General features: G+C 39.7%; 2 protein-coding genes across 3 annotated transcripts; one reads left to right on the top strand and one right to left on the bottom strand.

The window, feature by feature from the left end:
- Positions 1–136: 136 nt before the first annotated feature.
- LOC132187149 (UDP-xylose transporter 3) lies at positions 137–5,667 on the bottom strand. The gene is made up of 7 exons (XM_059601348.2): positions 5,110–5,667; positions 2,985–3,169; positions 2,807–2,874; positions 1,460–1,592; positions 1,081–1,242; positions 708–980; positions 137–565 (listed from the first exon to the last, which is right to left on the bottom strand). Exons 1-7 carry the CDS (start codon positions 5,228–5,230, stop codon positions 449–451), a joined length of 1,059 nt encoding a protein of 352 aa, XP_059457331.1. The 5' UTR covers positions 5,231–5,667; the 3' UTR covers positions 137–448.
- A 245-nt stretch (positions 5,668–5,912) lies between these two features.
- On the top strand, positions 5,913–16,240 carry LOC132187472 (Reticulon family protein). 2 transcript variants are annotated; one of them, XR_009440833.2, is made up of 5 exons: positions 5,913–6,245; positions 14,102–14,282; positions 14,385–14,526; positions 14,834–15,090; positions 15,595–15,624. XR_009440833.2 is itself a non-coding variant. In XM_059601791.2 (5 exons), the coding sequence occupies exons 1-5, from the start codon at positions 6,086–6,088 to the stop codon at positions 15,759–15,761; spliced, it is 720 nt and encodes a 239-aa protein (XP_059457774.1). In that variant the 5' UTR covers positions 5,913–6,085; the 3' UTR covers positions 15,762–16,240. The 2 variants fall into 2 exon arrangements, 1 of the variants encoding a protein (XP_059457774.1); XM_059601791.2 differs by having other exon boundaries at positions 15,021–15,090; positions 15,595–16,240.
- Positions 16,241–16,691: the final 451 nt, after the last annotated feature.

Raw genomic sequence — 16,691 nt, 5'->3', positions numbered from 1 at the left:
TAGACCCTGGATCAAATCCAAGTGTGGGAGAAGGCTACTTCCTATTTTTTAGCCCATAGGTCCAAGTGGCCTCCATGGACCCAAAAAAATAAGGCTAATATCCTCGTCTATAAATGAATAATAATAAACAACCCAATGCAAAACTTATATTTCATTAAAGAATGCAGAGAATTCAATTTTTCATATAACAGATGATAAAATTTCATTAAAAATTGATTACAAAGCTGAACCGTATTTGTTTGTCAGGAAAAACAACAATACCCACTATATTCATTCCTCATTTGATCTAATTATCGGAATATCAACTTAATATACCACTAAACCACGCGTAAGGAAAAGAAGGGCTCACACCTGTGCAAATTTGAGAAGTCATGGAAAACCTTTTATGCCACAGATATCATCATTAATCTCAAGTTTCAACTGCTTCTCTTAGGTGTATGAAAATCCTTCATGCATCCAAATCTTTGTTTGACTTCCATACAGGGGCTTTTGGGACAACAGCATCAGTTGATCCACCTTTACCATTTTCAGCATTCAGCAGAGGATCAGATTCACCTTCCACTATCTGGCATCATTCAGAACATAAAGGAAAAGGTTTCATAAAGCACGCTGGCACAAATTTTAACAAATGGTGGATGAAATGTCTAGGAAGCAAAGCATGAAATATTATTAGAATTAGACAAAAGAATTAATAAAGTGGCTAGAACCTGAATTGATTGTGCTGCTGCTTCAGTAGTTTTTTGCTGACTCTCACGAGTGCAAAAATAAGAATATAGGACCATCCCAATTAATGCAATCAAAATCCCTAAAATATTCCTCCAGCTAAATGGGTCATGAAGCAAGACATAACCAAATGCCAACACCAGGCATGTCTTCAAATGTCCAAGAACCTGATAGGTGACTGGAGATGTCTTTCCAATTACGAGAAATGTGCTAAAATTTACAGAGACAGATATCAGGCAAGATAGAATGATGAACACCTGTAATAGAGGAAGTGAATATTTGAGAATAGATTGAAAGATAAGGAGAAAAGGAAAAGAAAAAAAAAGGTTTGGTGCTTCAGAATTTTTTTATTCTCACCAGTACTTGAGTTGTATATTTGAATGCAAATACATTTTGATTAGTCAAAAACGCATCCAAAAATGGGCCAGAGATCAACAAGGTGCCTGCTTGATATGGAGAAGATTGATATAGAAGTTGGGTTGAAGAAACCTTAAAATTCTTCTGGATGGTATTGGTCATCTGAAATGGACTAATTAAGATCTTAAACAAGATATAATACAAGTGTGGTCTCCATGCAAGAATATTGCTAGCAAAGGTTAAGAGACTATAGCATCAATTCCTGTACCTTGAAAGATTAAATTATTTTAATTTAACACGATGCACGTCTCAATGATTAATGATAAAAGGTGAGAGTGTTTAGATAAATCTTCAATTAAGGTGACTTCATTGAGGATACAATTTGAGCCACACATGTTGTAACAATTGCAAGGAGAGATAAGACAGAACCCAGAGCATTGAGTTGCAAATCAGTGACTGTTGCAATCCCAACACCCAGAAGGAGGATAATGAGTGAAAATTGAATACTCCTACTGCAATAGTAATGAGAGTAAAGAACGTGTCAGTACAATTTTACTTAGATAAAGAAATCAGAAACCAGATTATTTCAGAGTTGAATAAACCAAAAATGAATCTAACATGGTTCAGACAATAGATAACATGTATGTGGACGTAATTAAAGACAGCTGCAGTTGAGGAGACAATTTGAGCAATCCATGCTCTACTAATTAAAAGGCTAGACAAGAAGAGCTTGAAGCATTGAAATGCAGGTCAGAAACAGCAGCAATCATGATATCTATAACGAGGATAGGAAATCCTACTGCAACAATTACTAAAGTATAGATAGCTTTGGTAAATGTTTGCCAGCTGAGAGCAGCAAAGACTGGTCATTACCAAAAAACATTCTAATTCAGGTAGGAAAGCATTACAGTGACAAAAACGGCTGAACCACATGTGAGTTAAGGGAAAAGAAAATACATGACAGCCTATGATTGCATGACCCTAGATAGCACTAAATGCTAAAGAAGGGTTTAAATAAATACAGAAAATAGTTGGTATTATGTATTGAAGAAATGCATTGTAACTCCATAAAAGTTTTGGGGGGGAGACAAATATTTGATGTCCATGAATCATAATAATTAATTTTTATCACAAACAAAGAACTACTTTTTGGTTGTAACTGCACAAGACAATCCAGAGACAATTATATATCAAAGTTGAACAAACGAGTGACCATGAAAAATTAGTAACAAATATCAGTTATATAATAACCGAAGATAACCAAGACATGCATTAAAAACAAAATAGGAGGCTGTGATGGTTTTCAATCCCATTCCTTGGGATATACAATCATAAACAGGAGGCTGCGATGGTAACAAATATCAATAATATAATAACCGAAGATACCATGACGTGCATTAAAAACAAAATAGGAGGTTGCAATGGTTTTCAACCCCATTCCTTGGGATATACAATCATAAACAGGAGGCTGCTATAGTTTGAGATGATACTTGCAACTAAATCATCAAATTTTGGAGAGTACCCTAAAAAGGTTACTACTTACTAGCACACAGTCTCAACAAATGTAGCCCAAAGTAAGGGAAATTTCAGATTCAAGTGAAGACAATGTAGCTGACAGGGAGTAATGGCCAACTTCATGATGAACTAATAATTATTATAGATAAGTATGAGAACATCCGTTGTCAGCATCATAGTCATAGGAGGGAAAAAGTGTCTCAAGAAAAACCTGAATCTCTTCCCAAAGAAAAGGGTCTCCAAGAAAACAGTGCAAGGGATGATTGCCAGCTTGGTCATCTGGATTGAGAAAAAACAGCAAGAGTAGTTCAGAATCTTGGGAAAAATGCTGAAAGAACAAAGGATATGAAAATCAAGTGTCAAAATAGAGCAAAAAATAACAATAGTACCTGATAAAATCCAACAGAATTGAAACCTAGGCTCAAATTCAAAAGTCCAATGGAGATCCCATTTAGAATACCAAAGCCCATTACAGCTTTTCGATCAAAAGGTTTGTGTTCAAACAATTTCACCTTTAAAGCCACATGAAGAGAACAAAAGGTGACTAGAAGATGCCAGCTTGTCAAAGTTGTAGCTGCACGAAAATGAGGACACAAGATCTTATTACACCTTAAAAAGTAAGGTTGAACAAAGTAAATATCATCATCACAACTATGATAATCCAATCAGAATGAGACTAAATCTTTCCAAACATTCTTCTGGAAAGGAAAATCTAGTTTTGGGCTTTAACCACAGTCAAACTCATGCGCTCCTAGCAAAACACCTAGGCAACCACATTTGTGCTTACTGATTGGTTGGTATCAAGGCGTTGCCTTGTCATTGCCTACCATAACTCCCCCACATTTGACCTGATACAGGCGGCAGGGATCTAGACCAGCAAAGTGATATCGTAAATTCATCAGGAGAGGACAATCCTAGGGAACAAATTGAGAAAACTCAAAACCTGCAGTGATTACTGGATGAGTAGACTCTTACTTTCACAAGAAACTACGGATATGAACCTTGCGATTTCTTCATATTTAGATAGAAAGAAACTGGTTACCCTCTTATGTCTTTCATTGTAGTAGTGGGATTCCAAAGTATTCCAGTTATGAGAATAAGTATCTACCACTCAATAATCTTATTTTCGTATCTACTGGAACTAGTCAAGCTAATATGCTATCATAAATATCAAAAATGAATTTATTAGACTATGCCTAGGAAGATATACTGATAGATATAGGACATGGATTGTCAGGAAACAATAGGTTATGCATCTGATATCTGTTCCAGGATTAAAGGACTGAATTTAGTTTGGATATGCCAGATTACACCTCCAAAACGTGCAGGATGCTTGGGTCCAGCATGAAATTTTCTTATTAAAAATGTGAGGGGTTCTTCTAAGGATACTTGGTAGAAAAAATTTCCATGCTCATCAGTAAAAAATCCTCGGTCGCCATAGCTTGGTTAGTAAGAACCCTTATTTATCAATAAGTTTTTTTTTTTTCGATAAGTAAAAGCAGGTTCATTAAAAGCGCAAGGGGCGCAATCCAAGCACACAAAGAATATACAAGAGGAAACACCTAGCAAATCAAGAGCGAACTTATGTATCAATAAGTAAAGTCAAAATATCATTAAGTGCCCTTATCCATAAGTAGTAATTGTTACCTATAGGCGAGACTTCTCATGAGTTGTTTAATAACTTTCAATTAACTTTGTTGTATGAATAATGTTAGATACCATATTTTTATTCTATAATTGTCCAACAATGTTGACGTAACACTTCAAATCGACCGTTGGATCTTTTTTTATTATTTAACAAGGATTAATTTACGGGTTAGTTGGAATTGTCACGTCAGCCTTATTAGATAAATTTTTCGATAGAATTATAATATCTAGCATTTCTTTTGCCTTATTATTAAGTTAAAAGGAAAAAAATAAAGAGACTTAAGAACCGAAGCTGCCATTGAATATCCCAAATTTGAGCTATAATACGTTGGGGTCAAATCCAAAAACATATATTTTAATTATTCATTAATTAGAGTGTCCCAATTGTAGCATATACTGTTTTTTTTCTAATAAATACGGTATCAAGATGTCCATCTCTTATCGTATGCATATCCCATAGCATTATCAGTGCTTCCTAGGGCAACTTAGAGCAGATCTCCTCTAAAAAAAGAAAAAAAGAAAAAAAGAAAAAACTCAGAGCAGATCTAGACAAATTTAATGCCTAATTTGCAATCCAATAACATAAATCAGTCCCCCTTGTTTAGTACATAAACAAGTCATGCCTCGCCAACCTCATCAAGCCACTTAGAGCCTTAACCTTTAACCATATCAATAACAATCGCGGTACAAACAAAGAAGCAAATCCAATAAAGTCACAATCTTTGAATGAAACAGACAGCTATATATATTTGACTATAATCCATTAACGGGTTGTCACTTGGCAAAGAATTGAAAGACCAATTATGTTTGGCCAACATAATTAGCAGAGGAAGAGGTTGTAAAATGGAAAAAATGGAAAAAACATACCGAAATGGAAACCCAATGAGCTGATTAAAGCCTTGTTGCAGATCACGATGGACACTGATGAAACTACCGACAGGGTCAACGCCCCAACTGTCCCCAGCTGAAACCGCTCACCCTCACCCATCTCTTTTTTCTTTTCTATTATTCCTTCAATCAGTAAAACCAATCCTTTCCCCTCCAGATTTCACTCTAACAAACCACAACACACACAAAAAAAAACAAGAATCAACCAGTGTTTGGGAAAATTAAAAGCTTTAGATCTGATGGGTATGTAAGGAAAAGAATGTGATGAAAAGGGAACGCTTGTGATAAACTTTGTTAGGCGGTCAGCCAGTCACTTTGGTAATAAGTTAAAACTTGGGACTATAGGAGACTCTGTATAAATTGCGCAATTGGCGGTACAAACACACCCAACCTAACGAACAAGCATTATATTATACAATCCCAAATCTGAAAACTAATCTTTGGGTTTGGATCGATGCGCTTGCGTCGTGGTGTTGGACTTCGTAGCCTTTCTTTTCCAGGTGGGCGTACTGACGGTTGGCTTTGAAAGCTGTATATATGGGAGACCAATCAGGCAAATAATGCATTATGCAAAGATATACGCCACTGTAGGCAAAGATAAAACTAACGCGCTTTCCGTATAACCAGAGGGCGAGTGGTAGTGGCCCTAGTGGGTTTGTGTCGGTCTCTCCACGACGTCGTTTTGCTGTTAGAAAATTCTTTTCTTTTTCAGCAATTTCACACGTCATATTAAAAGTTAAAACAGCGAAAGTTGAAGACTACAAAGTCCAGAGACTCCAGACTGCAGAACAGAACCTATCTTGGGTCATTTTCTCTCGGGAAAAGAAAAAGTTGCCCAGCTTTTAATTGCCCAATTTCGAGAACATTCTCTGAAAAAGTTTGGAACTGTTTTTTTTTTGGGTTCCCTTTGGGGCTGAATTTGCAATTTCTCTGGGTTGTCTTGGTTTTGGGTTTCATGGAAAATTCACAGGATTTATGTAACGTAGAGGGTGACGGGGATGCAAGGAAGGCCACGGCTAGCACATCATCAGCGTCGTCAGTTAGCTCAGGAGGGTCAGGGTTCCGATTGTTTGGTCGACAAGCCTCAGTCCACCAGTGTATGGGTGGAGGTAAAGGTAAGATTTTTCTCACTTATTTCTTTCATTTCTGAAGTTTAATTTGAAACAATTGCGGGTCTTCTTTCTGATTGTTTGATTGATGGGAGTTTTGACTTACTTCTAATGAAGAATAGAGTTGGGTGTCAGGTGAAGTGGGCTTTCATGGGTAGATTATCGTTGTTCGTATATAGCTGTATACATTGATATCTTTCTTCTGTATGTTTTTCATTTGTTTCTTTTTCTTTCCTTATTCGTGTTTAATAGCGTCCCTTACATTCCTAGGACACCACTTAGGTGCGATCAGCACTAGTTGATGACCCTTAGCTTCCCATACATCTGGGTTTTAGAGATCAAGGGGATTTTGGGCTGAAAGAAGTACAAAGTTGGGTATTATGCCACTCTGACTTTGGGTACTATGTTCACGTAATTTATTTGAGAAATCATATGTCTTTCCTTGGTTTGTCAATTGTCATTCAGGATGATGTAAGTTTTTTTTTTTCAAAAAATTTAGATAATTCGAAAGTTGACAGCCGTGAGGTACAATTGAATGGAGCAATCATGAATGGAGAAGGTAGTGGCAAAATATATTACTTTGTTCAAAGGGTCTTTCTTGGTTTCTTTTTTTTTGATAAGTAATGTTTATATATCAAAAGCGCAGAGGGGCGCAACCCTAGTACACAGGGAGTATACAAGGGAAACGACTAGCTAGAAGAAAAAAGAACAAGGAAATCAAGATAGCTAATAACTATAGGAGCGAGCCAAGCCGCTGTCCAAGTGTAAAGAGTATGGAAAAAGAAAGCCGTGATCTCCTCCAAAGACCTCTCAGCATCCTCAAAGCATCTCTCGTTCCTTTCTAACCAAAGGCACCACATAATGCATAGAGGGACCATTTTCCACACGACAGCACTCCTAGATCGACCTCCCGTCCGCCAACAAGCAAGCTGGCCAGCCACCTTACTAGGCATTACCCAAGACAACCCAAAACGACTGAAGATGGCCTGCCATAAGGAACGAGCAATCTCACAATGAAGGAAAATATGATCAATAGACTCCCCATCACCTTTGCATAAGCAACATCTATTAATCACTATGATATTCCTTTTCCTGAGATTATCAAGTGTGAGAATCTTCCCTAACACCGCTGTCCAAGTAAAGAAAGCCACTCTCGAAGGAGCCTTGGTGCGCCATATACTCTTCCAAGGAAACGGACTTGCTTCTTTGCTTACCAAGATATTGTAGAATGATTTAACATCGAACTTCCCTTTTCTCGACGGGATCCACCAAATTTTGTCCACCCCCCCCCCCCCCTACTCCACTTGTGAGAATATAACGTAGAGTAGAACGATGCTAGCACTTCCACTTCCCAATCATGGATCGATCGAAGGAAGCTAACATTCCATTGACGATTTCCACCCATAAACTCCAAATTATCGGCAATGGATGCATCTTTTGCATTAGCTATGTTATATAGGCCTGGATATGCTTCCTTGAGGGTCATTTCCCCACACCAAACATCATCCCAAAATCTGATTTGGGATCCGTCTCCTGGGTCGAATTTAGTATATTTAGAAAACACTCGCCACCCTCTTCTAATATGCCTCCAAAGACCCACCCCATGAGACCCGGTGTTGTCAATAGAATGCCATCCACCCCATGCGGAACCAAACTTGGCATCCACCACAATTCTCCACCAAGCCTCTCTCTCGTGCGCATAACGCCATAGCCATTTTCCTAATAAGGCTTGATTGAAGACTCTCAACTTCCTGATCCCTAAGCCACCTTTGTTGATAGGAGAGCATACCTTATCCCAACTAACCAAGTGATATTTGAATTCTTCGTTTAAACCACCCCAAAGAAAATCACGTTGGAGCTTCTCTATTCGCTTGGCCACAGAAGCAGGTAATGGAAAGAGGGATAATAAATAAGTGGGAAGATTAGAAAGTGTGCTCTTGATCAAAGTGACCCTTCCTCCCTTGGAAAGATACAACCTTTTCCAACTTGCTAACCTGCGCTCAATCTTTTCCAAAGTATCATCCCAAATGTTTTTGGCCTTGAAGCACGCACCCAAAGGGAGTCCCAAATATTTCAAAGGTAGAGTAGCTACACCACAGCCCAAAATCCCAGCCAAGTCTCCCACATTTTCCACATCCCCTACCGGTATCAAAGCTGATTTAGCCATATTTACCTTCAGACCAGAAACGGCTTCAAAGCAAATAAGTAATGCTTTAATGGAGCGGATTTGATTACTATTCGCCCCACAGAAAACCAACGTATCATCTGCAAATAGAAGATGAGAGATGATGATCCTCTCAGACAAGTTACCTCCCACTGGGAAACCCGAGATAAAACCAGAATCAATGGCAGCACCAATCATCCTGCTAAACGCCTCCATAACTATGACAAACAAAAAAGGAGATAAGGGATCCCCCTGCCTCACCCCTCGTGAGCTTCTAAAAAAGCCGGACGGGGTGCCATTGATCAACACCGAGAAACAAGCAGTTGAAATACAACGCTCAATCCAAGAACACCATTTTTCGCCGAAGCCACATCTCCTAAGAAGATATAATAAAAAATCCCAATTTATGTGATCGTAAGCCTTCTCCATATCCAGTTTACAAAGCAGCCCCGTTTCCCCCGAATTAATCCGGCTGTCAAGACATTCACTTGCAATAAGTACCGAATCCGTAATTTGCCTTCCCTTCACGAAAGCATTTTGAGGCTTTGATATCACCCTTGCTACAACCCTCTTCATCCTATTAGCAAGACCTTTGGCAATAATCTTGTAAGTTCCACTTATAAGGCTAATAGGACGAAAATCCTTAAATTCAGTAGCCCCAGACACCTTTGGAATAAGGGAAATGAAAGTAGCATTAAGACTTTTTTCAAACTTACCATGAGCATAAAAGTCTGAAAAAACCGCCATAATATCTTCCTTTATCACCTCCCAGCAATCTTGGAAAAAAGCCATGGAGAAACCATCCGGACCTGGGGCCTTATCTCTATCCATACCTTTTACCGCCTCCAACACCTCCCTTTCCTCGAAAGGAGATTCTATATGAGTGGCCTCATCCGCCTCCAGCAAGTCAAACGCAAGATTGTCCACCCTAGGCCTCCAATTGCAACGTTCAGAGAGCAAAGACTCGTAGAATTGCACCGCTTGTTGCTTGATGATGTCTTGGTTGGAATTAGTAGCTCCATTAATGGTTATGGAATCAATGGAATTATACCTCCGGTTCGAATTGGCAATTCGATGAAAAAATTTAGTACATTTATCCCCCTCCTTGAGCCACCTAATTCTGGACTTTTGTTTCCAACTGATCTCCTCTTGTAAAAGAGCAATCTCCAACTCCCTAGAAATCACCCTTTTTCTTTCCTTTTCTTCTTCATCGAGCTCCCTCTCTTCCTCCAAATTCTCCATAGCCTTCAATTCTTCCGCTTTTTCTAGGCATCTAGCACTCACATTGCCAAATTCCACCTCGTTCCAGCTTTTAAGGTCCCCCTTTAACGCCTTAAGTTTTTTAGCCAAGATGAAACTTGAAGAGCCAGAAAAATTATAAGAGGACCACCAAGCCCGTACCTTGTCCACGAACCCCTCATATTTCAACCACATGTTCTCAAATTTAAAAGGCCTCTTACCTCTTGTCATGCCGTCACAATCGAGCAAGATGGGAAAATGATCCGAGCACAGTCTAAGCATCCTTTTCTGGATCAAACTAGGATACTTAGTTTCCCATTCTGGAGAGACTAAGAATCGATCGATCCTAGACCGAGAATAAGAATTTGACCATGTGACCATCCCTCCGGCTAATGGGAGATCCATAAGCCCCTGCTCAGCTATGAAGTCTGAAAAGTCTGACATTGCACGAGTACGGCGTGCTCCCTCCGCCCTTTCGCTAGGAAAATGAGTCACATTAAAATCGCCGCCGATACACCAAGGCATATTCCACCAGCTGGTAAGACCAGCCAACTCCTCCCATAGCCGGTGCCTGATGTGATCAAAATTCGGGCCATAGACCCCCGCAAAAGCCCAAACAAAATCATCTTCTACGTTCTTGAAAGAACAGGCTGCAACAAACTCTCCCACATAATCCTCAATCTTTGTGACCACCCTTCTATCCCACATCAATAAGATTCCACCCGATGCTCCTTTTGATGCAACAAAAACCCAGTCCGCATAAACACATCCCCATAAATTTCTCACAAATTCATTGGAAATATACTTCATTTTCGTCTCTTGAAGGCAAACAATATCCCCCTTCCATTGTCTAAGTAAATTTCTTACCTTCAAACATTTATTGCCCTCATTTAGTCCCCTCACGTTCCAAGAAATAATTCTTGGCTTCATGGGTTATCTCTTTGTGCCCTTCCTTTAGCCCTAACCCGACTAGAACTCCCTTCATAATTGATATAACTTACCAAATTATTGAGTTCCCTCAATCCTTTCTTTCCCGCATTAGATGCTACACCTGCCCCCTTCCTTTCATTTTCTGCAATGATATCCGCAAACAGCTCCAATAGTTTTCCTTCATACCCATCGCACGTAATTCCCACGAATTGGCTAAATTCCTTGACAAGCTTCAAAACCCTGTCTGTTGACTTAGATCCCTTCTTCCCCTTATTTCCCGGAGCTGAGCAACTCATTAATGGAATAAGATTCTCCCCTTCATATACCTCTAATTCCAATCCTACCACTGGAATTTCCTGAGTTGGAGCAGATTTCTCCACAATACGTGGAGAGTTATATAGTTCCAAGCTGGTTTGAGTTGGTCCCCTATCCATTTCATTCCTTGATTCCAACAAAGTTCCCTCACAATCCTCCTCCAAACCTTCCCTTCCTCCTACTAACCCAACCTCCAATCCTGCCCTGGGAGAAATTAATTCCCCTTTTTCTGTTGTTTGTTCCCAGACTTCCGCAATCTTAGAACTGGGTGGAGTCCTCGGTCTAGGCGACATTTCCGGAGAAGCAGTGACTGCCGGGAGGTCTGACCCAGACCCTTCCGGGAGGTCTGAACCAGTCGCCCAACCCGCTTGGACTACCAGAGACCCAGACCCACCCCCCGCCACCAAAGCCCGAGACTCCTTACCTGCCGGAACTGCTATCCTCCAATCTTCTTGGGCTTCGTAGCCTCTGCCGTCGCCCAATACCACCTCCGGCGCTTTGTCTCTCCCCATCGGCACTGTCTGTCGCCGACCCACTTGTAATAAACCATCCCTCATGCCGGACAACCCCAACACACCATTAGGGGGTGTTTTTCCTAGTAAGCCCCGCGCAGATATCGCCGATGGACCTCCCGGCGCCTGACCCATCGTTGTTTGATGGCCAGCAGTGGACGATGAAGCTCCTGGATCGCCGTTCTTCATCCAGCCCACTTGAACTTTTTTCACCCTGACCGGCCTTTTTTTCTTTTTCTGTCTCCCTCTTATCTTATTCCTTTCTCCACCGCTCAACACCTGCTTGGGCTGTATAGTAACACCCTCCATTGCAATTTGGTTGGTTGGCTCAGGCCCAAGGCCCGAAAGCCCACAAGCGCAATGCCCACATTTCCCCTTCGCCATGCGCTTCAGACATTCTTGTATCTCTTGCTGAATCTTTTCCAGAGTGTTCCTTAATTTGACGCATTCGAAACCTCCAAACTCCACGTGTCCATTGTCAGAATTGTGCGTCCCTCCAGGTACGTTGCGTCCTTGCACAGCCAGCGCTGCATGCGACAAATTGCCACTGCCCAACAATCCAGGAATCACCGGAGAAATCTTCACCGGAGGCACAGGTTGCACCGGCGAAGGAATGGCCGGAAATTCCAACATGTATCGCTGACTCCCTGAGACTTCCTTGCATCCCCCTTCAATCAGTTCCTTGCCCTTAGCAGTCGCCGGAAGTAAACCATCTGTGCGTTTAAGTATGGTTATCGAACCTGATTCTGGACCAGTAACGTTCACATTCATCTTCTTCTTTGGCGCAGCATTTTTTCCAGTTTCCCCCGACAACCATTTCGGAACTCTAGCGATGGTTTCTGTCGAAGGTAGAAATAGTTCCTCCGACGGACGTACCGTGGCCTGTAACACCTCAGAAAAGCTCCTTCTTTTCTTCATATCATCCTTTTCTGGAGCCATCAGGAATGGTTGAAAGAATCTAATAGCAATCTGAATCTCAGCCTCCAGCTTGCTCCATCCTTTCTGATTCTTCCCTTCCGGTATCATAACTGACCTGCGCCTCTCCTTTCCCTCACATTCTTCAATCACCAAGAAACTTCCATATCTGTTAGAACACTTCTGAGCTAGTATTCTAGGATAGCCCGGCTTAGAATGATCATGAAAGACCCTGGAATCCTTCACTTTGATCAGCTCTTCAAAAATATGTGATAACCAAACAGCTTCATTACTTTCCAACTTCACTGACCTCACCAACCTTTTGCTTCTTTCCTTAATCTCTAAACCAGCTTCCCCATCCTTCACCAGCATCTCAAAATCCTTAGCTTCAATAGACCATCTCCTTGATAAGCCCATTCTAACCACCTCCGGCCACCCACCTTAGACTAAAAAACCACTCCTCAACACTTCCTCCGATGAGGGAAAGAAGAGAGAGAAGAGAGCTTTTTTCTTTTGTCGTCTAGTTACCAAAGTTGGATATCTTTCTTGGTTTCTTATTTTGCGAAGGTTCAAAATTTCAACTCCAATTTGTGAAATTATACTTGATGTTAGACTACTAGAATAAACGGATGAATAGAAAAGAATCGGATTATGTGAAAATTAAGTTAAAGAGGAGAGGTCTTGATTTGGTTGATTATTGTTATGGCACTCGGTTATGTGATACTCAAAAATTAAGCAACCCAAGACTGGCTGAACTCAAAGAGGACGGTGAAATACTTATTATTTGAAAAAATTAGAAAAAAGAACGGTACAGAAAAAGAAACAAGATACAATGTGAATCCTAGTTATAGATGATATTGCAGGAGCAGCTACCATTTACATCTTGTCATAGGAGTGGATTAAATCACAAAGTTTGCCTTACAGGTTGACTCACTGTCTATATGTTGGACTAGGTTTGGCTGAAGCGTTGGCTGTCTGCTTTTGTTTCTTTGAGCATTCATTTGCCTTGCAAAGACTTTTATGGTGTATACTTTCCAGGAGTGTTAGTATTGACAATGCAGAGTGAATGTCACTATAGCAATGCAAGTGTTATATACAGAATTTCTATATTTTGGATCTAAGTTTTAGTGGCATTAAGATTTTTGTTGCTTCCTTCTATGCAATTAAAATTGTTGTTTTTGGATTTTTATCATTGTACGGGTGAAATTTTTCCCTCTTCTCTGATTGAAAGTTTGCATTTGCTTGCTGAGACCAGCCTTTTTAGATGGATTGATCAGTCTGCTACATTTTCAATTTATGTAAATGCAAAAGTAGGTGGATGTACTTTAGATATGTTGAAGTCACGTGATCTGAGATGAGAATGAATCCTTTGTTGAGGATTCACTTGATGGATTATAGTATCCTTTGCAGCCCAACTTTTTTGTTTTTCTGGTACTCTTCTATTATTAAGCTGTGACCTTGTTTATCCTTTGGTTTCTCTTCCCCCTGCCCTTTCTGTCTGTTTGATGTTGTAACCTACTCTAAGTAGCTGGATTAAGACTTTTGTTGAGCATTTAAATGGTAGTGAACCATTTTTTTTTTTTTTTATTTTATTTTTTTTTAATGAGCGAAATGCAATTTGCCATAAAATTATGTAACTAGTATATATAAATTTGCAGCATTCTTGTCATAAAAATTGTCATGTCATTTCTCACCAGGTACAGCCTTCTTGCATATTTACATATGTCCTCCAGTTGATATTGCTTTACTTGCACTTTATTCTCTACTTCTCTGTTTTTCCCTTTTAGCTGCTGATATTCTATTGTGGAAGCGGCGGAATGTTTCTTTTGGCATCATTGTTGTTGCTACAGCTGCTTGGATCGTCCTTGAGCGGTCTGGATTATCGTTCTTATCAATGTGTTCGGACGTGTTACTGATTTTAATTGTACTGTTGTTTCTTCGTGCCAACTATGCTGTTTTTAGAGATAGGTAATGAGTAATCTACCCTTGGTCTACATATTGATGACATCCTTTTGCTATTGTAGCACTGAAACTATTTTCATCACGAGAACTGTTTTTATTCTTGAGCAGACAATTACAAACATTACCGGAGCTAGTATTGTCGGAGGAAATGGTTAACAATGCTGCAGCATCATTTCGTGTTAAAATCAATAATGTGCTGCTTATGGCTCACGATATCACTCTTGGCAAAGATTTTAGACTTTTTTTCAAGGTCAGTCTATGTTAACAAAATACTAATTCAAAGATGCTGAGGTGTTGCAAACCTAGTGGGGCTAATTTGGGACAATCAAGATTTATAGATAATGGATATTCTTCTATTGTAAAAATGAGAGTTGATCTGTGTGTCAGAATCCATTAAAATGGTTTACTGATGCCAAGGGGGAGCAGAGACGTGGGGAAAATTTCCAAAGTGCAGGGGTGACCATGAATGTTTGCTAGAGCCTAAACCCAAATAATGACTAGCATTTTCCATTTGGAAAACTGCTCCGCCTCTCAACATTGTTCTATTTGGTTTGCAGGGCAGGTACTGCAAACCACTGTATTTGGGTCCAACCCCCTGCATGCCTTATGGAGCTCTCTGCTATTCAAATAAGTTCTTGGGATCCTTATCCCACTGAAACTATGGAAATTCTCTTTTGATTCTACATTGTGTCTTTAACTGATTGATTTAAGAAATTCTCTCACATGCTATTATGCTTTTGACAGGTGGTTGTGTGTCTGTGGCTCTTGTCTGTCATTGGTAGCTTCTTCTCCTTCTTCACGCTTGCATATATTGGTATGCACGTTCATCCTGAACCTGTAAAACTAGTGCTGTGTAGTGTTTTTAGAATTGTGAACTCTTTCTTCATGCGTGTTTCTTCTACTCACGTTTTTTTTTTAACCTAACGTTTTCATTTCTAAGTCATTATATGTATGTACATACTGTGCACACTTCTTTACAATGTCACAAGTAAGACAAATTGTGTGCCCTCACTCCCACCCCCACGCTATGGCTCTGAGGCCTTTTGTCATATGTACTGTCCATTGGACAAGATTTTAGAGCTTATTTTCAACCTTCATTGCAATAAATCTGTTTTGTGATGAACCCCATGGGATGTTTTGTGTGGCCCTGCTTGTGTGCTAGTATGAGTCAAGTGTAACAATCCATATTTTTCTTCCAAACACACAATTAACATTTCTTGCATGCCCATCATACCTAGATCGACAAGAACGTGGTCCCGCTTAACTAACTATACTCTCTTTTCCTGACTTGAGCTTCTCTCTAATTTGATGGTGGCAGGAACCATCATATCGATAACAGTTCCTGCTTTCTACAGCAAATATGAAGAGCATGTGGATAGGTATTGCGGAATGATCCAACAACAATTTTCAAAGCACTATAAAATAGTGGATGAAAGTGTTATTGGCAGACTCCCCCGGAATTTATCAAAGGACAAGGATTCATAGCTCTGATATTCTAGTTTCAGTCATGAGTGTGACAGTGTGCGATGGACTGTTTTGGAGTTTCAGATGCTGTTCTCAAGCAACCTGTATCTTTGTTGTTTTCTGTTTGTTGTACCATAATGAAATCCCTGGATTTGTCTGTGCATTATTGGTGGACTTTTTAGAAGGGAAATCCTCCTTTCTTTCTTTCACAGACAAAGGAGGATTTGTCTGAAATCCTCCTTTCTTTCATTAGAATTTAGAAGGGAAAAAAGAAAATGTTTGTGTACATGGTACATAGACGTGTAGATTTGGAAGGATTTTCTTGTTGTTTCTTGTAAGTTGATTTGGAAGTTTTGACTAGGCGGCTTTTCTTCTCTTATCGGTTCTTGAAGTGGCATAGCGGCAGAGTATGAGAGAGAGCTGGTGCATTCAGCACTGTAATGTATAGAACTAATTCCTTGACAATGATGAAGATGGCCAAACGTGTAGTTTTAAATAAATTTGCAGTGTTCTGATTGGGTGGTTTGAAAGGAGTACGTTTTAAAAAACCCACGATTTCATTAACTGCATTTGACAGAAACAACACTCTTTTGCTGATTTTATAAAAATTCTTGAATGTGTTGTTAAAAATTGTTTTTTTATTAACTACATTTTAAGATTACTATTTTTTCAAACATGTTTTGAAATAGCTAAACTAAATGGACACATTATCTCAAAAGCAAACGGTAGACTAGAAAATTCAGTGGCTATTATCTTTTCTCTCCTTTTTTCGAGTGAACTGTGTGGATGTTAATTACGAAACACATTATGCAAGATGAAGAACTACGATAATTATAAATGTGTCAAAAAAAAATGACCCAGTCCAATATTTCTTATGCTAGAACTGGAAGTTAAGAAGGAGGCCGCATAGGGTGGCTTTTTTTTACGCAAACCAAACGGTGCCATTCATTT

Source organism: Corylus avellana, chromosome 6 (assembly GCF_965113065.1).
Source record: "Corylus avellana chromosome 6, dhCorAvel1.hap1.2, whole genome shotgun sequence".
Lineage (NCBI taxonomy): Eukaryota > Viridiplantae > Streptophyta > Magnoliopsida > Fagales > Betulaceae > Corylus > Corylus avellana.
This window is presented reverse-complemented; position numbering and strand designations above follow the sequence as displayed.